Below are 22,311 nucleotides of genomic sequence, written 5' to 3' on the forward strand. Positions count from 1 at the left end.
TGAGCACTGTGTGGGAATAGGGAGAATAAATAAGCTTATTCTGGAAGCTGATTTTATGGCAAAAACCCCCTAACGTGGAGTTGAATCTACTGCTTTAATAAGAGGCTCCTATAATTCTTTTGACCAAAACATACTCATTAATTGCCTCAAGTGTTCAAAAGTGCCGATTTGAAAGAAGCAAGACCACTCGTTTAGGTACAATAACATCGAGCAATAAACCTGATCCTAGGGCATCTCACGTAGGCTTCCCCAAACTTCAGGAGTGCTGACGCTGCACGGCATGTAAGTGGTGTTCACTGTACTTTCCTGCTGCTATCGTCTGTCATCTTTTTTTTTTTTTTTCCTTTACCTTATGGCAACATTTTGAGAAAAGAATAGAGGGTGTTTACCAGGGAGGAAAAAAAAAAACATGATTCCTAACAAGTTTTCTCATTCGCTTATTTCTCTTTCCCTTTTACTTTTCCTTTGCACTTTTGAAAGCAAAGGTTAAAACAGGTATTATTAATTTCACTTCTGCCAGTTGCAGGTCCTTCAGAGCATGGTACACACCCCTGCAGTTGATGCTTCTTTTGGGGTATCCATGATTTGAATCCTTAATAAATGACTGTAACAAAAAAAAAAAATTCTAATAGCAAATATCTTTAGGAAATGCCCAAGTTTTGTTTATATCTGAACACTTCATTTTAAAATCCCGGTTTCTACTGGGGCACCTGGGTGGCTCAGTCAGTTGGGCGTCCGACTTCGGCTCAGGTCATGATCTCACAGTTTGTGAGTTCAAGCACCACGTTGGGCTCTGTGCTGACAACTCAGAGCCTGGAGCCTGCTTCAGATTCTGTCTGTATCTCTCTCTGCCCCTCCCCTGCTCATGCTGTCTCAAAAATAAATAAACATTAAAAAAATAATAAAAAGATCCCGGTTTCTACCAATGTGTTTAGGAAAAAGCTGACAAACTTGGTCTGAAATGTAAAACATGAAAAAAGTGGGAGGAAGAGAACATGAAAAATAAGTTAATCATTATCATTCTAAGTGCCACCAGTTCTGTTTATATTCATGCACATGTGAATTGTTGAATCTCATTTGATCAACCCAATTAAACATTAAATAATTGCAGCCAATTATGCAAATATCAGCAACAATATTAATTTGTTGATCTTTTTGAGCAGATTAGCCTCACATGTTCCTAATGCTAGACTATCTTACACCATAAATGATCAATTAGTGTTAGGATAACTAAGTCTTGAAGAATGGATAATTGCCTAGTTATAATGTGTCACTCTTGCTGTATTAATCCACTGCAATTAAACAAATAGTGCACAAGGAAAAAAGATGTGCAGATGTTCCTTTTAAATCTATTTAACAAGTTAGTGTCAAGGTCAATTTTCTGTCTTGTTACTTAAGAAAATGGCAGATTGCACTCTCTCAGTTTTAGGAGACCTCCAGTTTTTTAAAATATATATCCTTAGTTTTCACTCCATCTGGTAGAAAGGGCTTAAAATGCTCTTAAGGTTTGATGAAAGAAATCATAGAGACATAATGTCAAGACATGTTGTTCTCGAACTTTTATAACGGACATGTGTTGCCATACTAAATTTAGAGATGCAAAGTGTGAAATGTATTTATGGCAAACAAATGACTTCCATTTCTCATAGAAATGTAGGTCTAGTTATTAAGTGCTACTTGACAGGTTAGAATTACCTGCAAGTCTTTTCTAGACTACTGCTTTAAAAAGGAGGTCACAGGATTTAGCCAAGGTAAATGCATACCCTTAGAACACTACTTGGTGAAGCGTGCAGAGGACAGTTAAAGCACCTGAGGCCTGAAAAGAACAGACTTCCAAGACTTCAGATCACCAATTAAAAGCCCCCTAAAAGATATTTTTACTATTCCTTTTCATCTTATATACTTCCCTAATTTTCATTTTACCATTCCTATCTAAAAGAACCCTATGGCCAAAAGTCTTGGAAAAGAATCAAAGCCCCATTTGCTATGTGCTGCTAAATGCCTTAAGGAAATTTTTCTAACACATCAAACTTTTAGAAGGTCTTTTTTCCCCTTGCTCTGAAAAGAGAATGAAATATGATCAGCAAGATGAAAGTTACTGGAACTGAGGGAAACCAAAATATGTCTGAGAGTTGACCTTCCAAGGGTAAACGTTTTCTAGCAAGGTTTGACTGACTTTCCCCTAAATTATAAACCAGGATTCAATTTTAACTCACAGCTCCTAAATGAGGAAAAGATCATCTAGAATCGCTCTCCTGTACTCTAACCATGTGATCCTCCCAGCCCCATTCAACAGAAATGAGGTATATCAAAGTATACCCCTTTGCTTTCTACCAAAAGCTACATATGATTCTTTATTTTGTATTTAACATGTAACATATATGTATTTAACACTTCACAAAGGTCATTTCCATTTGGTTGGTATGATATCATGACCTCTCTAGAGCTGCTATTTCAATTCCAAGGCAGTCTTCAAATATGAAATAATCCCTCCAACAAACTATGCCTCTGAGTATCTCTAATGACTTAGCAGTCCCTGGAAAATAAAGACAATGTGAGGTAAACGGACACAATGTCAGAATCAACCACAAATTCTAATAAAGAGGTTTCATAATATAGAAACAAAGAAGGTACACTTCTATAGAAGCTAAATGTTCATTCATTCATTATTTAATGAGTACCTATTATGTGCCAGGCAGGGGGATACAAAGATCTCAAAGGCACAAGAGCCTCAGTCTTGTGTTGGAGGCTGACAAACAGCCAATTACAATACAATGTGGAAAGGACAATGGTGGAGATGTGCACAGGTCCTGCTGATGCACAAGGAGAGCCTGGAGGAGACTGTGACATCAGGAAGAAAGGAGATCTACTCTTTAAGATGGATTTAAGGGGCCTGCAAAGAAAAATGTGAAAGCAGAAATACCAGTTTTTCAGTCTTGATTATTAAAAAACAAAACAAAACAAAACAAAAACCCACAACCATTTTCTGAAGATGAAGATAATGTCACAGGAAACATTACCTATGAAATCTACTCAGATCAGTTTTCAAACACAAAGAAACTCATTTGGTTGAGGAGCAGAACATAACTTATACTAAGGAAGAAAATATTTTTGTATCTGAGGAAACTAATAAGGGAGGCACTAAGATTATTGAGGAAAAGTCTATGCCGTATGGCTTACATTATCATCTTTCGAAGAGAAGGTGAAGTAAGCTTTTAACACTGAGTTTACAAAATACCACTTGATGATTGCAATTCATTTTCTCTGGCATGAGGAAACAATCACCTGGTAACAACTGATAACACAAACTACATTAGGCACAACTAAAAACGGGTAGCCAAAGAAATCTATTGTAATTCAACTGCGACAGTTTGTCTCCATAGCACACAGATGATATCCTGTATTTTCCATTTAGGATACTATGATTGTCCAGTTGCTCTCTTCTCTTCCGTACTACAACAAAAGCAAGAAAACATGTTTAAGTGTAAACACTACCAGTGCAAGAATCGCTTACAAATAAGTTCAGCGATACAACCAATGTTATACAAAAAGGTCTGTTCCTATTTTGAACAGTAAAAGCATATTCATGTTAAAAATAGGATTAGAGAGAAATAAATCAAATACCTGGAGAGAATCACAAGTTTTATAATTATGGTTGAACTCAAATTTATAGCTGAAATAAGTCTCTAAGTAATGCCTTTTCATCACCATTCTGTATTTAGTTTCTGCTCCCCAAATAAAGTAACTGAGTTAAATTTAATTACAATCATCTTTATTCTAAAGAAGCGATGCTCAGAGTGTGTGCTCCAGACCCGGAGCATCGGCATCACCAGGCAGCATGTCTGAAATGCAAATTCTCAAGCCATATCTCAGACTTTACTGGGGATGGGTCCCAGCAACCATGCTTCAGCCAGCACTTTCGGGGGATTCTAATGAGAGTGAAGTCTGAGAATCACCGCTCTGAAAGCCCCCTTTCTCAAGAGGGTTTTATGTTCGTGGACAAAATATTAAATTGACAAATGCTCTGTTCTCTAAATGAAAGTCATTCAGGTTATGTTAGCATCTCAATTTTTCTTATTCCTTCAAAAGTGATGGAACTAGATCACAATCAGAATTTGATTATTTGCATCTCCAAATAATTTGCTTTCACAAACCTGAATTTTAACCTTTATTTATTTTTGAGACAGAGAGGGACAGAGCATGAACGGGGGGAGGGGCAGAGAGAGAGGGAGACACAGAATCGGAAGCAGGTTCCAGGCTCCGAGCCATCAGCCCAGAGCCGGACGCGGGGCACGAACCCACGGACCACGAGATCGTGACCTGAGCTGAAGTCGGACGCTTAACCGACTGAGCCACCCAGGCGCCCCTCACAAACCTGAATTTTAATACTTAAAATTGAATTAACTGACACAAAGACATTCCAGATGTCCAAAGCAGAAAGCTAGTTTTGATCAATTTGTTCTTTTATTCATTCATTCACGTATGCGTGCATTCATTCATTCATTCATCAAACATCTCTGTGTTCAAATGAGCTCTTACAGTGCTAACGCTATGGTGCCAGGAGCTTGACAGACTTACTACGAAATTTATCCTCACAGTAACCCCAGAGAGTAGGCGCCATTATTGATCTCATTTTATGGATGAGAAAAACTGTGTTAGGGAGATAAAACAACTCAGGTAATTCGTAAAGGGTAGAGCCGAGCCCAGACCCTAGCCAAAGGTCTCTCTCGCACCAATGACATGTTCTTGACTACCATTTGGAGTTCCCTCCACATGTTCACATAGCTGTGTCTGTGGAGATGGACTTGGAACATATCTTCCCTACCACCATGCCAGTAAGTCTGCCACCATGTGCTTGCCTAAATTCCTCCGATGATGTCCCCTTTTCACATGAATCGGCTTTTCATTCCCAATATAACTTCAGTTGAAATTCAGATAAAACATTAGCAGTTCCAAATGGGAAAGAACTTTAATGATCATCTAAAATGTAGGGGCTTTGGGGAGCCCGGCCGGCTCAGTCGGTAGAGCACGTGACTCTTGATCTCGGGGTCATAAGTTCGAGCCCCGTGTTGGGTGTAGAGATTACTTAAAAATAAAACCTTTAAAAAATAAATAAATTAATTAAATGCAAGGATGAGTCAAATAAGTGGAGCTCTGGACTTTAGAACAATTCCACTTTGATCAGTTTTGTATGTTGGGATTCTAGGAAAGATTTCCTTTGTAGAAAATTTCTGCTGCTTAAAAATCACGTATGAAGAGCAATGTACTCTTAAAGCCAAGCTTCTTGGGGCGCCCGGGTGGCGCAGTCGGTTAAGCGTCCGACTTCAGCCAGGTCACGATCTCATGGTCCGTGAGTTCGAGCCCCGCGTCGGGCTCTGGGCTGATGGTTCGGAGCCTGGAGCCTGTTTCCGATTCTGTGTCTCCCTCTCTCTCTCTGCCCCTCCCCCGTTCATGCTCTGTCTCTCTCTGTCCCAAAAATAAATAAAAACGTTGAAAAAAATAAATAAATAAAGCCAAGCTTCTTATTTTACATCTAAGGACATTAAGGTTCTAGAAAACTCTTCATCTGAAGCCCAGGGCTCCTGCCTCTATCTGATGCTATTTCTCCTATGTTATATTGTCCATGTGCTGGGTTCCCCTTAAAGAGCTTTAAAGACCTCTGGCAGCAGAATCTATCAAATTGGTAAAAATACTGGGAGCCAAGAATGGGTCTACTTACAACCTTTTGGTTTACATAAAAAAGAGAATGAAGGAAGCCCAATGACTATAAGTGACTTGCTGAATCTATATCAGAAAGAGTTGTTTCAAGAGTGTGGCTTCCCACTATTAATTGTTGATTCATGATAAATGCTAGATAAAAATTCCCAAATTCTGCTTGATTTATGTATGGTACAACATGACTTAAGGTAAGATCAAAATACGTGTTTTATTTCTCTTACTTGGATTCCCATTAATACATTAGATACTTATGCCATTAATAATTGAGTGTCATCATATTGACATTTTAGCAGATCTACATTATTGTGATTCGTGACTGCCATAATTCCATCTTGAATCTCATCAATTAAAGTGAAATTGCTTTCAATTAGTTGTTTCAGTTTTATAAACAGTCAAAAATCTATTTGGGTTACAATGACAGTCATAGGCCATATCACTCTAAGAACCTTCATAATATATATTAAGATTGGCCTCCTCATCCTATAATTTATGCTTTTATGTAAAAATTATAGCATTCTGAGATGTATCTAAGAAATGTGATAATACAGGTAATTCAAACTATCTAGACCTAGTTTAGAAGCGATCAAACTTTCCAATTAGATGATAAATAACTTGATTCAATTTTTCAAGGCAAAATAATTCAAGAGTAGAGATGACAGATGTTAGCAGAGATAGAAATTATATTCTTTCCTCAGGAGTAGGTACCTAGAGAAGGAGGGGAAAGAACACATGTCTGCATGGGCAAGGCTATCATTATCAGGGTCATTACAGAACCACAGCAGTAGGCTTACTCCTTCAGCATTTGGCAGGTCTGCTAGTAAGTCACAATGACTTGATGTTGTTCACTGGAATCGAAGATGAGGTGAAAGCAACATGGCAAATCCAACTGAGCACATGGGGTGGTACTCAGCCCATGTGGAAGATTATCAATGTGGTATGCAGAATTTTCATCTTTCATGAATTCCAGGAAGAACACTAAACCAAAACACAACTAATGACAAGTTCTAATCTTCACATCCAACATACATATGGCAAATAATTTTACATGGCCTTTGTTAAATGCCTTTTACATTAGGCAGAAAAGTTCTTAGCAACACAAAAGGACAATGTACATGTCATGCACTTATTCTCTGTGATGCCAATAAAAATATAATCAGTGCTGCCCACCAGGTGACAATTTGTCATTCTTGTTCTAAATCCTATTCAATGGCCTGCAAAGCTCTGTAATCCTGTAACGTGGAGAAGTGTGTATTAGGGAACAAGTACAGCTGGGAAGCTGGTCAAGGGGCTGAGTCATCAAGGCAATCTGGAAATGTTCACTTAGTATGCACACAAAGAGAAGGATAACTCGGGACATCAGCAGGGAAAAGGAGTAGGGCTCTTATGTAACTAAAAACCATCAAGCTGTTCCACTGAAAACAAAAAAATGCAATAACCACTAATGGTCATTTATTCTTACAAAACTGTAGCCACTAGTGGGGAAAACAGAATTTTAAAAGAAATTCCATCTGGTGGCCTACAGTCAATATAGATCCTGCACCTATCTCACTGGGCTTTCCTTTTCCTAACTACTTAAGACACCCACCTCTCTAAACTTAACCAAAGAGGTGAAAAATCTATACACTGAAAACTATAGAAAGCTTATAAAAGAATTGAAGAAGACACACACAAAAAAGTGGAAAAATATTTCGTGCTCATGGATTGGAAGAACAAATATTGTTAAAATGTTGATACTACCCAAAGCAATCTACATACTCAATGCAATCTGTATCAAAATAACACCAGCATTCTGCACAGAGCTAGAGCAAACAATCCTAAAATGTGTATGGAACCAGAAAAGACCCCAAATAGCCAAAGCAATCCTAAAAATGAAAAACAAAGCTGGAGGCATCACAATTCTGGACTTCAAGATGTATCACAAAGCTGTAATCATGAAGACAGTATGGCACTGGCACAAAAACAGACACTTAGATCAATGGAACAGAATACAGAATGCAGAAATGGACCAACAAACATATGACCAACTAATCTTTGACAAAGCAGGAAAGAATATCCAATGGAATAAAGACAGTCTCTCCAGCAAATGGTGTTGGGAAAACTGGACAGCAACATGCAGAAAAATGAACCTGGACCACTTTCTTACACGATACACAAAAATAAACTCAAAATGGATAAAAGACCTAAATGTAAGACAGGAAGCCATCAAAATCCTAGAGGAGAAAGCAGGCAAAAACCTCTTTGACTGGGGCATTTGGGTGGCTCAGTCGGTTAAGCGTCCGACTTCGGCTCAGGTCATGATCTTGCGGTTTGCGAGTTCGAGCCCCGCGTCGGGCTCTGTGCTGACAGCTCAGAGCCTGGAGCCTGCTTCAGATTCTGTGTCTCCCTCTCTCTCTGCTCCTCCCCTGCTTATGCTCTGTCTCTGTCTCAAAAATAAATAAAACATTAAAAAAAATTAGAAAAAACAACAACATCTCTTTGACCTTGGCTGCAACAACTTCTTATTCAACATGTCTCCAGAAGCAAGGGAAACAAAAGCAAAAATTAACTATTGGAATCTCTTCAAGATAAAAACCTTCTGCATGGTGAAGGAAACAATCAGCAAAACTAAAAGTCAACTGACAGAATGGGAAAAGATACTTGTAAATGACATATTACATAAAGGGTTAGTATCTGAAATCTTATAAAGAACTTATCAAACTCAACACCCAAAAAACAAATAATCCAGTGAAGAAACAGGCAAAAGACATGAATAGACACTTTTCCAAAAAGGACATCCAGGTGGCGAATAGACCCATGAAAAAATGCTCAACATCACTCATCATCAGGGAAGTACGAATCAAAACTACAATGAGATACCACCTTACACCCGTCAGAATGGCTAACATTAACAACTCAGGCAACAATAGATGTTGGCGAGGATGCAGTGAAAGAATCCTTTTGCACTGTTGGTGGGAATGCAAACTGGCGCAGCCACTCTGGAAAACACTATGGAGATTCCTCAAAAAATTAAAAATACAACTACCTTATGACCCAGCAATTGCACTACTAGGTACTTATCCAAAGGATACAGGTATGCTGTTTTGAAGAGGCACATTCACCCCAATGTTTATAGCAGCACTATTGACAATAGCCAAAGTATGGAAAGAGCCCAAATGTCCATTGACAGATGAATGGATAAAGAAAATGTGGTGTGTGTATGCGTGTGTGTGTGGAGAGAGAGAGAGAGAGAGAGATACACAATGGAGTATCACTCAGCAATCAAAAAGAATGAAATCTTGTCGTTTGCAACAACATGGATGGAACTAGTGTATTATGCTAAATGCAATTAGAGAAAGACAAATACATGACTTCAGTCATATGTGGAATTTAAGATACAAAACAGACGAATATAAGGGAAGGGAAGCAAAAATAATATAAAAACATGGAGGGGGACAAACATAAGAGAATATTAAATATAGAGAACAAACTGAAGGTTGCTGGAGGGGTTGTGGGAGGGGGGATGGGCTAAATGGGCAAGGGGCATTAAGGAAGACACTTGTTGGGATGAGCACTGGGTGTTATATATATAGGGGATGAATAACTGGATTCTACTCCTGAAATCACTATTATACTATATGCTAAATAACTTGGATACAAATTTAAAAAAATAAATTAATTAAAAAAAAAAACAGAACAGGACTTCCACCTCTCAGGTCTTTGCAATCACTACTTCCCACTTTCTAAAACCTCAACAGCAGCTCTGCTAGTTACACAAACATGCTGCCCTGATATTTAAGGCCTGGATTCCAGGTTTTTATTTGATTCCGACAGCAGTCTTGGTATGTGTATTTCACTTTAAAAATGTCTAAAATCAGGTTCTCTCAAAGTTTTCTCGAAAAGTAATATGTGGGGCGCCTGGGTGGCTTAGTCGGCACAGGACACAATCTCACAGTTCATGGGTTCGAGCCCCACGTAGAGCTCTGTGCTGACAGCTCAGAGCCTAGAATCTGCTTCAGATTCTATGTCTCCCTCTCTCTCTGCTCCTCCCCCACTCACACTCTCTCTCTCTCAAAAATAAATAAATGTTTAAAAAAATTAAAAAAAAAAGAAAAGTCATTTGATATTATTTAAGGCCTTCCTCCCACCTCTCCTCAGAATGTGTTAATATATAAGAGCAACATGTTTTTGTCCTTCAGTATCTGTCTGGTATATCACTCACTTATTTGTTCCTTTATTCATTTATTCAAGAAACATTACTGAGTGTGTATGATAGCCCAGGCCTTGTACTGAATACTGGGGTTACAAGAAGGGAGTAAAACAATTCCTACATTCAAACAACCTTAGAACAAAGACAAGTGTGTGACTAATTAGAATGCAACTTAAAGGCCATATGTGATATGGAACCCAAGTACATTGGAAGCTGGAAGAAGAAGTTATATTTGAGGGGATGAATATGTGTTTGTACTGGGGACAGGGATGTTGCTCAAGACAGACTTTAAAAGTTCCTCAAGGAGATGTGTCTTGACAGACAACCAATACCTTCTCAAGTAGGCAAACTGTAGAAGGCACAGAAAGGCAGGAAAAAGTAGACAGCAGAGTCAATTGGAGAACAGAGATTATCCCAATAGCAGGCATATTGGTGAATACGATGGTGAGTAATCAGATTGGCAAAGAGCGATGCAAGAGAAAAGAAACATAGGCAATATGGCTAATGTTCTCCATGCTGAAGTCTGGTTAAGTAACACAAAAGTGTTTTTCTTTGTCACTTGAAAAAAGAAAGAGGGGAAAAAAAAAAAAAAGACTGAAACACTCCCCTCCTAAGAGGTATTTTTAGGGCAATCTAAAATCCATGGAATTTTATGGAAAATTCGCCAAGGGGAATGAATACTTAACCTGGTGGTTAAGAAGGATTTCCACCCCCCACGTCAGAGTGGCAAGAATCTTCTGGGTTTATTGGTGGTTGTTGCTCTCTTCAATTTACCAGAGCACTTCTTACGAAATATCCATGTTTTTCATGTAATGTCAAAGAGATCAAATGTAAAACATGATGCAATTCTACGCTTTTTCCTCAATAATTAAATTATTTTTCGTGGACAGAAACAGGCACCTGTAGCTTGGGTGACAGCACCAATTTGCTATCTTATAAGAGAATAATTTTGAAACTTTAGGTTCCATGCCCACAGGCATAAAATAATTGAAAAAGAAGGACGTAGTCTTAGATTCTGAATAGATAGTCCTCTGTTACTTAACAATTTGGAGCAGAGTTGGTCCTTCTGGTTTGTGGTTTAATTCAGAATCATTATATTATCTCACGTATCCTGTGTCTCCACCCCTTTTGTTTCCTTATTCCTAGGGAAGCTCTGAATGTATCATTAATTTTCAGTGTTAATACCATTACATTTTACTACCTAGGGTAAAGAGAGAAATTAATTTCTTCTTAGCCACAGGCACTAAGTTATATAGAGAATATATACAGGTAAAAGGAAAATGTTGTTTCTTCTCATTCTCTGCTTCATATGGATCTTTTATTCTTAAAAGTATTCATGTGGTCTCACATTTAAATTGAGTATTTTGTTTCTCTACAGCTTTGACTTCTCCATTTTTTTTATCCCTTCTACTACTATTAAATCACCAGCACCTGGAATAGTCTCTTGCACACTGTTTGTGCTCAAGACATATATCTATTGAATGAATTAGTCAAAAACATACACTTATTCACTAATCTTACATCCATAATCTTACTTTAAAAATGCTCTGAGAACTTTTGTAATGGTGTGCCCTCTTGCCCCCAGAATATGTCTTTGGGCTTCTATTTTACTTAGAGTTCTGATGCATATACTTTGGCACTATCTGAAGAGAGAGGAAACATTTCTGCTTTTGCCTGCCTTAGGCAAAGCTTCATGATTATGCCCATCAAACACCTCTACTTAGATCTTTCTTCCAATTCAAATTTAATACAGTTTGATTTTCCCTTTCAAATACAGTTGACTTTTTCTTTTTTTTTTAATCCTTTACAACCAAATCAAATTAAGGGTAATTTTCTTATTTCATATAATCTCCAAGAGGTACTGAGATCTCATTTTGTGTATTAAGTCCGATAAAATGAAGGATTCCCCTCTGTATGTATTCAAGAAAAGGTTCCAAAGTGATATTTTCTTATTACCATAACAACACGACCTCCCCTCTTTTCCTTCCAATTTTTAAGTTTTATTTATTTTTTATTATTCTTTATTTTTTGTTTAAATCCAAGTTAGTTAACATATAGTGTAATAATGATTTCAGGAATAGAATTTAGTAATTCATAACTTATATATGACACTCAGTGCTCATCCCAACAAGTGCCTTCCTTAATGCCCATCACTCATTTAGCCCATCCCCCCATCCAACATGTCTCTAGCAACCCTCAGTTTGTTCTCTGTATTTAAGAATCTTGGGGCACCTGGGTGGCTCAGTCAGTGGCTCATCCGACTTTGGCTCAGGTCACGATCTTACAGTTCGTGGGTTTGAGCCTCGCGTCAGGCTCTGTGCTGACAGCTCAGAGCCTGGAGCCTGCTTCAGATTCTGTGTCTCCCTCTCTCTCTGCCCCTCCCCTGCTTGTGCTCTGTCTGTCAAAAATAAATAAACTTTAAAATTCTTAAAAAAAAAAAAAAAAAAAAAGAATCTCTTATAGTCTGTCTCCCATCTGTTTTTATCTTATGGGTGATATCATACGACATTTGTCTTTCTGCTACTTATTTTGCTTAGCATAATACACTGTAGTTCCATCCATGTTGTTGCAAATACTGCCTCCCCTCTTAAAAATCTTTCAATTTCTGTTTTGGATAAAGGCTTTCATAATTTGGCCAATTATATATTTTTATTCTATTTCTGTTTCTTATTTGTGCAAAACACTAATAACTTATTACCTTCATCAGATTTACTCAACTGTAAAAAAATTTAGATTACCAAAACATCCAAATATTCTTATTAATTTAATTTCTTCCAATTACTTTTAATTGTTTTCATGTATAAAAGTAGAAGACTCAATAAATTATATGTCTTCTAATATTAAGATATTCCTTTATTTAGTTTGCAGAATTTTTTTAAATGTTTATTCTGAGAGAGAGAGAGAGAGAGAGGCAGAGAAGGGGGAATAGAGAATCCCAAGTAGGCTCCATGCTGTCAGCACAGAGCCTGATATGGGGTTCAATCTCACAAACCATGAGATCATGACTTGAGCCAAAATCAAGAGTCAAACCCTTAACTGGCTGAGCCACCCAGGGGCCCCAGCTGAAGGATTTCTATAGAAAGCCTTTACTGAAGAGGAAAAGAGCAACATTTCATCGATTCAAAAACCACAATCATTCTTATCTTTTAATGTTATTAATTTTGCATAAAAGTTGCTAAGTCTTCCAAAAATACCATTCTTATCACTATCCCAGGACCTCAGTTGCTCTGGAGGGGCCTGCTGTTTTGTCAACTTTTTTTTTTTTTTTTTTGTATAGTTTTAAGACCTAAACCATCTGGTGTCACTCAAACTATCAAACTTTATTTCACATTTCAGTATGAATCTCAGCTCCCCTTGTGTACATTCACTGACTGGCAATGATGATATGTGGGCTCAACAAAATCGTCCAACAACGTGTGAGGGGTTTGCAAGTTATAGAACAGTCCTTTTATTGATGACCCAGCATTACGTGGTACTTGATAAGCCTGCCTAGAGATATGCTTAACTGTCTGATGAGACACCACTGTAAACTGCTGCTCAGGAAAAAACAGGCATAACAAGGTTAGCAGTAGAAAAAAATAGGTATGCACTGTTTTTGACCCAACAGTTACAATCCCAGGAACTTATCCTAAGGAAATAATCAAAGATTGTAGTGTTTGTAACAGGTAAAAAAAAAAAAAAAAAAAAAACTGCCAAGAACATAAATGTTCAATAATAATGATTCTTTAAAAGTTATAGTACATCAATATCACAGAATTCAATTAAATTTTATACATGGAATGGAGAAATTTATTTATTGATACGAAAAAGCAAATGATTTGCTAGATGAAAAAAAAGCAGGTAACAAATCACATATGACTATTTTGTTAGAAAAATACTTCAAGAAGTATATTAACACAAAATATTTTTGAGATATCAAAAATTAACAGTGGTTATATTTCAGTGTTGGAGTCACAGGTAATATTTTTCCTTTGTGCTTTATTCTACAAATTTAATTTGTTAACCCCAAATGGAAGTGTTTACTCTCTTCTCTCCACTGAAATATGATTTGGTTTTAGTTCTGATTGAAATAAAAAGAAGCCCTTTTTTTAAAAAAAGAAGCCCTTACCTGAATATCAGTCAATTTTTCCAAGATCCGACTTGCAAGTTTAGGACCATTCTCCATAGTTGGGATGTGTACAGTCTATGAAAGAATATCACAGGCATGATAATTGGAGGATATCCATGTATGCAATAAGTAAGACACTCAGCAATTCTACTGTATTAAGACAATCCCACTGAAATAAGGAATGGTACTATGATAACCTGATCATAAGGGCTATGCCAACCCCTTATGCCAAAGACTCTTTTTCTATTCTGAATTTGAATGAAAACAAAGTAGCCAATGATAGTTTGTTTCTTGCCTACCAACCGATTTTAGGGCACAACTGGTTTATATGTTGGTCTTCAGGCTGATACGAGGAACCACAGAGACCAAAGAGCTAGGGATACCTAAAATAGTGGCCAAACATAAAGAATCCTACCTCTTTCAGGATTCTGAGAATCTATAGGATGAACGCTTGGCCTCCTTACCTAATTCTTCTGGCAGGGAATGAGAACTCGAAAACCTTTTGCCACAAATTAAAGCAAGTCATTGCAGGGACGTATATGAAAGCAAGTCTATGCCTTCACAAAATAGGCTTCTAAACCTATGTCTGTTCCAAGTCAAACTTCCACAGTGCTGGACAGCATCATTACACTGGAGACTGAGAGATTTCCTGCCCCTAATTTACACTTGAGTCATGTCCATTCCTGCCTGGCTGGCTTGCAGGCTTTTGATAGTCTGATTTTAGTAGATAGCCCATGCTGTCACTCTTTTCTTCTTATGCTCTTTAGGATAATAGGGTAATTAGATGTACCTTTAGCTCTGCATGCCCTGTGAGACAAGACCAATATCAAAACGTTGAGCTTTATAAACTTATTTCTAGAGGTGAAATGATTGTACTTAAAAAATGTGACTTCATGACAACTTTAGTTCATTAAAAAAGTGGACCAATAACGCATTTACCTAGATACTACAATAATGAAACACAAAACAGTAGCTTTATACTCAGTAAAAGTATTGATACATAGTAAAATAATTCTCCCTTGAAACAATCAATCTGTAGATGGAATCATGTTAAAAGCCACTCCTTACAAGCAAGTTTGAAAATCTCAAGCAATGAAGTAGCCACCATTAAAATCAGAAAAGGAAAGTAACGGAGGAAAAATAATTATTTTATTTATCTATTTTCAATTTAAAAACCAATCAAGTTTGTATTTAATATGATTAAGTCAAGCCAATTCACATCCTAAGAATAATACCCACATGCCTGTAAGCTATAAAGTTAGACGACGATGTTAAATATCCAAGCTTTGTGATAAAGGGGAAAGCAAAAAAACAAAAACAAAAACAAAACACTACCACCAACAACAAAACTAACAAAGAGTGGAAATATACCACATATAAAATCAGACTAATTCACTGGGAGGAGAACACTTCTTCCAACCAAATGATTGAATTCTTTTTGGAGGATTTTAGTTGATGTACCAACTTAGCCAAATGAAAATTTTTCATAAAGTGGTTTAAATAGTAATAACAACAACAGAAGCAATAATAATAATAAATGTAGGAGTTAATCATTCAAATGAATTTTCCATAACTGTTTGCCATTACTACTCTAATAGTTTGGGAGTACTTTTGGAAACCAGAAACGGAAATCTAATTACCTGTAGAACCTTCTTAGCAAGCTAAAAGGAAGAAATAAGATTGGACGCTTATTGGCACATCTCCAATCCCTAAATTGACATAAAACAGATGTGATACATTTCCAAGGACGAAACTGACTCCCTCCCATACTGGAGCTTGCCCAAAATTGCTGGAAAGATGAGAGTAAGTAATTTGGTAATACAGGTTCATTGGGACAAACTGCCAAGTTATTAAAGAAAAAAATCCTTTGCATCTTGGGTCCAACTACCATTTCATTTACACATTTAAAGAATTAAATAAATTATAGGCAAATGCTTGGAAATGACAGGAGGTGAAGAGATTGTCTCTTACCTCACCCTTGTACAGTATATCAGAAACTGGGCAAACAACGCAGGCTGTACCCGAGCCAAACATCTCTCTCACTCGGTTCCCCTCCAGGGCTGTTGTCAAATCACCCATGGTGAGGTACCTCTCTGACACCTTAAATTCACCCTGTTTGGAATATAAAAAATAGAAATATTAACATTTGCAAGGAAAAGGCATGCAAAATAAGCCCTGTCGTACTTAACCTTTCAACCTGACACTCTGAACTCGAATCATGTGAGAATCATCCTCTGAGGGAAAGCTGAAGAGAGCACCACTACCTTACTGGTAAACAGGCTGAGGTGTTAAGCAATCTACTCCAAGGTCACAGCATCGCTAAACGAGATGATCAGAGTAAGACGATCAGAGTATAACGTAACACCATCACTATAAAATATGGGGTATATTTTAATGCATGCCAGCTTTTTTGGGCTTTTATTTGTTGCCATGCCTAAAGTCTCACAAGATAAGGCACTTCCCGTGCTACTTAATGTGTGTTCTATGTTAACAGTGTCTTGAACCCTGTTTACCACAAAAGAGAACATATTCTTAGATAATATTAATAATTATTTATTCAGCACCCATTGCATGCCTCCTACTCTCATTTTTAAGGTGGGTATTATCATCCCCATTATACGGATGAAGAAATTAAGGTTCAAAGGGAGGCTAAGCGACATGTCTAAATCCACATAGCTAGTAAACAGCAGAAACTGAATTTGAACTCAGGTGTGATCTGACTGGCTCTAAATTTCCTCCACTCTCTACTAGGTCTTCTATGGAGTGAAAACATAGACTGAGTTTAACTATCTGAACTATTTCATTATTTTAAAACACTGAAAGTATATTTGGACTTCGAGAAATTGCATGGGATATTCCTTTTTTTCCTTAATTCACTGATTCAGTTGTCTTTACAGCAGAAATCCCCTTGCTCCTCTTTAGTATCCTATTGGGTTGAGTTTCATCACAGAATTACTGGCATAACCTCATCAACTCGGCTGAACTATTTCAACATTTTATTTGCTCAAAGATAGGAAATTGGGGGGGAAAAAAGCTGATGCTTTTAAACTATCTGCTTAAATAAATGATCTTTTGAAACTCATTCTTTAATCTGTATTAATTCTCATTCTTTTATGTTAGTGGTTAAGGTTCAAAGTTTGTCTCAAACTTATTAAAAAAATATTTATCCATCCTTTGTTGACCTTAATTTTTTTTAAGAAGAGTATTTTTTAAAACTTACAGATCCACAATAGATAAAAATGAAATTCAGAGCCCTTGGCAAGATTCAAAATATTAGAAGAAGGCATCATGCTGTAAGTATGATTTGGGAGAGTAGGAAAATATGTCTACAACAGAAATATGGCTCTTTGCAAGTTTCAGTTTATCTCAGTCTGGAATTTCAATTATGTTGTTCAAAGGTAAATAAATAAATAAATAAATTCCAGAAAATCAGCCAAGTTAACTGAAAATGAGATGAGCTCTGTGTTCTGGAAAAAAAAAAAAATCTCTTGTAAATAAACAGAATTGTTTTTCCTCTGCTCACCCTTACTTATCTTTGGACAATTTCCCCTGTCTGGCAAGTAATGGTAACCCCCCACATGCCTCTTGGCATTTATGTCTCACTGTTTTAAAATAGCTTTTAAAATAAATTACAGCTAAGGAGTCAAGGAAAAACTTCCTCCATAATAACTAATTTCATGCTAGCAAATCATTAGTGTGGGAAAGCATTTCCACTTGCAACTTGTCATCAAACCTTCTGTACTTGGTTGATTTTTTTCTTTAATAAAACAAAAATTACTGAGCTTCGAAAATACATCTTTCCAACTGCAAACATATTTAGGACAGGGCAAGCTGTTTGAAATTATACCAACAGTTTGTAAATGTCATGCCCAATGTGCCAGCCAGCATGTGGCAGTTGGGTCTTGTCTACTTCAGGGTTTTGTAGAATTATTTATAGCACATTTCCTTTATTTCCAAAGCTTTTTCCAGAGAAAGTATGCTAGTACTCTCCTAGGTAATATGTGCGTTTCTAAACATTTGTCCTATTAATACTGTTTGACCACAGTATGCTCAAAGTCTTTTCATGTCCCGTGGAGACCATTTTAACACATGGGTCAAAAGTTCCATCCAAGAACCTTTGCCAGATAACCAACTCATCCAATATTCATCTTGAGTATGTTATAAATGTCATTTCAATACCAAATGGTTTAACATGCTTGCCTGTGTCACACAGATCAGAAACTCTACTGAAAACAACTACATTTGCTTGAGTGTTTTGACTTTAAAATAAGCATATATGTGAATTGGGGAGGACAGGGGGCAGGAAGGAGGGAGAAAATAGGCAGCCAAACTAATAAAGTTATGTTAGTAAACATTTATGTCGGTAAAATTCTCTAATTTCTGTGACTAGCATGGTTACACTGGAATAAATAGAGGAAGGGAAGAACTACAAATTATTGGAATGGGAAACAACACACTTAGATTGGAAAAGTTCAGGCCTGGTGAAATGGAAGCACATGAAGTATAAACCAGGTGAGTTGGTAGGAGACACCTGCTACAGAGCTTGTGATTAGCACTAGAATACTGCTTCACTAGGATAACTTGCCAAACTGTTTTCTCTCTGCCCTTCCTATAAACAATACTTCTATATTGGCCTTACTGAGACAGTCCTTCTAGAAGAGTTCTTTCCACTCAAGTTAAGATTTAAAGATTAGATAACACTGGATGGAACTAAGCCAGGCTCATTTTGATGACTTTTTGTTTCATGCTTCTAAAGTGGTTCACGTGAAAGGCACCCACCCACTTGCGTGCCAGGTCCAGAATGCTCTGCCTCGTCACTCCTGGAAGAATGATGCCATCTAGCGGAGGAGTTGCCAGTTCTTCTTCTGTCAAGTAGAAATTGGAATATTTTCAAACTTTAACTACATTAGCCTTATATCAACAACCATTTTTTAAAAACTGTTTCTGGCAACTTTGCTAGTAATAAACATGAAGATGATGTTACTGTTTTGCCTTGTCTACCTTCCCAAATTGATTCACACTTCAGGTAGATCTTCATTAAAAAAATAAAAGAAGAAGAAGAGGAAGAGGAAGAAGAAGAGGAGGGAGAGGAGAGGAAGAAGGAGACAAAGAAGAAGAGGAAGAAGGAGAAGGAGAAGAAAGCAGGTCACTCATCTAATCATCTTCAATTTATCCTTAACTAGGAAAAACTGAGATGATGTTCTACTAACAAATACTAAGAGGAAAATTCTGAAGCTAAATTTACCTTAGAGGATTAACACTGGCTACTAATTAGAATCATGTAGATAGATCTTAGGAACACTGGTCATTACCAAAGCATGTAAGAATACTGTGGAGGAAAACCCATCCTCAAGAAGTGTGTATGCTTATTTAGGTTGGTCACTGCTTCCAGACTGCCCTTCATAGACAAATCTATTTATAGTGATTTTCAAACCTGGAGGCATATCCACATCAAATATGGAGATGTTGACTTCACCCTTTGAGATCCAAATGTTAATGGACTCAGGATGGGCTCGAGTATGTATGTGGTTAATAAAGAAAAAAAGAAGAGAAAAAGAAATCCAAAACCCAAAATAAAACTCCATGGGTGATTCACAGAGAGCCAAGGTGAGACACCGGTCATCTTTGAGAGTGATCACATGCATTCCTAACCGACACGAGGGCTGGCATGGTGATCTGTCTATAATGGTCTGTGTGATCCGACAACCACACAAGCTCTCCTTACAAAAAATCTCTGGTACTCAACATTCTCTTCTACTCCCCACGTCTGGCACCCAAGAATCTAAATCTAGTAAGAAACTTAAACCTTAAATTACTTTATAAAGATGTTGAACCTTGTAGCAGATGTGTTACTTATGTGTTTGCAGAGAAATATTCCAGGTATGCTTCAAAGGATCACCAGGTAGCAAAAACTATAGAAATCACACTGGTATCTTTAAGTTCCCCCAACCATTTTATTTTTTATTTTTATTTTCTTTAAAGATTTTATTTTTAATCTCTACACCCAACGTGGGGCTCGAACCTTCTGAAGAAGGACTTCAGAAGTCACCTCATACAATCCTTATTTTACAGAAAAACAAAAAACAAAAAAACAGAGGCTCTGTAAACATAAATGACTTGCAAGATTGGTAACACTGGGGGACAGTCAGGATCACAACTTAAGTGGCCCAATACTGAGACCACTGTCCTTTCTTTTCATATACTGTGGTCTGGGTTCACCTGCTCCACTGTGGTTACATCAGACATCCCCAGAAAGCAAGCTGTCTGGAAGACCAAAACTCTATATGCATTCCTGTGTCCCTAAAACTTGGCATTGTGCCTGGCCTAGGGTGGTATGTAATAAGTGTTTCTGAATAAAAAAAAATAAATAAATGAATAATCTTCTTTGCTAGGAGACAGCAGTATGATTTTTTTCAAGTTTGTTTCTAAAAATCATCTGCTGAAAACCGCTTTCTGGAAAGAAGAAAATTTGTTCTTGGCAATGTTCTTAGGGCTACTCTTTGTCATGTTTAGAAGTGTTGATCTCAAAATAAACCTGTGCTTTGCAATAGCTAGCTGGCTGGATACATAAATGTAGGGATTTCTATGTGTGTGTGTGTGTGTATGTGCACACATATACCCCACACATATAGACAAACATACTTCCAGTGCCTCCAAACTGGACCTTCCCTAAAGCTTGCTGAGCTCTAAGGCTATATCAAGTTAAATAAAAACAGCGGCCTCGCATGTGCAAGTGTAGTTCTGTGAAATATACTTAACACCCAAAACTGTAACCACTAGCCTAAGGTCAAGACACAGAACATCTGTTTCTCGGGTTGCCAGACAGAGATGATGACATGACAACATTTGGGTGAGAAATATTCATTTTCCTCTGCAACCACAAACATGCTTACAAGAGCCAGAACTAGCTCCAGATTGCCCAACATGAGGAAAACAGAGCCTACAAACACAACTTGTTTTTGACAAAGAAATCATTTTTAGGAGTTGAAGAATTTAGAAGCAATAACGGCAGGAGTCATCTGTGACATCCCAAAGTCAATTTCTAATAAAAACTGGGAATGTGGGTTTGTATGAGTGCCCAAGCACACACAATTATTATCTACTCAACAAATATACATTATCGAGGTAGGCACTGTGTGCAGTTGGCTTATCTATGCACTATGAATAGAGCAGTGAACAAAACTGATATAATTCCTGTTTACTTTCTAACAGGTAGAGAACAATTATTATGTTATATAGTATGTTAGACTATGGAGAAAAAAAGGAAAAAAAAAAGAGGGAAGATAATGAGGAATTCTAGGGGTCAGGGGGGAGGGAGTTTACAATTGATTACGATGCTCGAGGAAAGCCTTAACTGAGAATGGGGTAAGTGGGCAAAGACTTGAAAGCAGTGACAGAGCAAGCCACGCCCACATCCCAGGGAAGAATGTTCCAAAGTCCGTAAATGCCTGATGTCTGAGAAGGCTCATGGGGCCTGAGCAGACTGAGCGACATCAACATTCACTGTCATGATCGTTCTCCCAGACTAACTCTAAACTCAACCACACAACTGGGTCTTATTCTCAGGACAGCTCCAAAGTCCAGTGCGAGATAAAACTGTTTGTCCCAACAGTGAATAGCAAATGTGTATGTTAAATTACTCACCAACACAGTAAAACAGAGAATCGCTGCTGTGTGATCTTAACACCAGGGTTGCTGTTACTAGAGCCAAAACCACATGGGTTATAGGCCAACTGCCACAGATAGTTATTGTGCACAGCACTGTGCTGTGAACACAGATTATCTATTTTATATACCTTTCTGCAGCAGCCATCATGTCCCAAAGGGGCAGTGAGTGTGGGGGCTCATAGAAAGAAGGTAGGTTTTTACTAAAAGAGTTCTACTCATACCTCCAATAGGCAAAGTTTGTGAAAATCAGTATTTTGTTGATTTTCAACTCATTATTCTTTGTATTTTCCTAAAGCCACATGGTGAAGTTAGAGTAGAGTTCTTTCAACGTCTTCTTTTGTTTTTAGCCTAAAGGTTATTCCTTACATTCTACTGACTTCTCTCATGGTACTGTCCAAACATTTATTCCATCTCTTGTCCCCTTCAAATTTTATTTGATATGTTAGGTGAACACCCTCAAGATGGACTAAAGCTATCTCAGGCAACCATAATGTGAATAGCAACTCTTAAGGTCTTGTATATTTTGTAAGAGTCAGAAGACAAATTCACTCATTTCCGTTCTGACCTTTAAAAGCCATGGCGGAAATGGCTCATGATTATTGTTTGGATAAGAAGTAATTTTTCACCAGGA

At 37.4% G+C, this 22,311-nt stretch overlaps 1 protein-coding gene across 3 annotated transcripts in view; it reads right to left on the minus strand.

Annotated features, from left to right (window-relative positions):
* Positions 1 to 2,654: 2,654 nt before the first annotated feature.
* BCAT1 (branched chain amino acid transaminase 1) overlaps positions 2,655 to 22,311 on the minus strand; it is a 101,740-nt gene continuing 82,083 nt past the window's right edge. For all 3 annotated transcript variants that reach the window (XM_047066033.1, XM_047066032.1, XM_047066034.1), the window contains exons 8-11: positions 18,792 to 18,877; positions 15,984 to 16,124; positions 14,013 to 14,087; positions 2,655 to 3,453 (exon numbers count right to left, since the gene is read on the minus strand). In XM_047066033.1, the coding sequence (XP_046921989.1) occupies positions 3,412 to 3,453; positions 14,013 to 14,087; positions 15,984 to 16,124; positions 18,792 to 18,877 (344 nt within the window). In that variant the 3' untranslated portion in view covers positions 2,655 to 3,411. The remainder of the gene's footprint in view (positions 3,454 to 14,012; positions 14,088 to 15,983; positions 16,125 to 18,791; positions 18,878 to 22,311) is intronic.

Source organism: Lynx rufus, unplaced genomic scaffold (genome assembly GCF_022079265.1).
Source record: "Lynx rufus isolate CCGP_SWC_20201006 ecotype Redwood Valley unplaced genomic scaffold, mLynRuf1.p SCAF_7, whole genome shotgun sequence".
Lineage (NCBI taxonomy): Eukaryota > Metazoa > Chordata > Mammalia > Carnivora > Felidae > Lynx > Lynx rufus.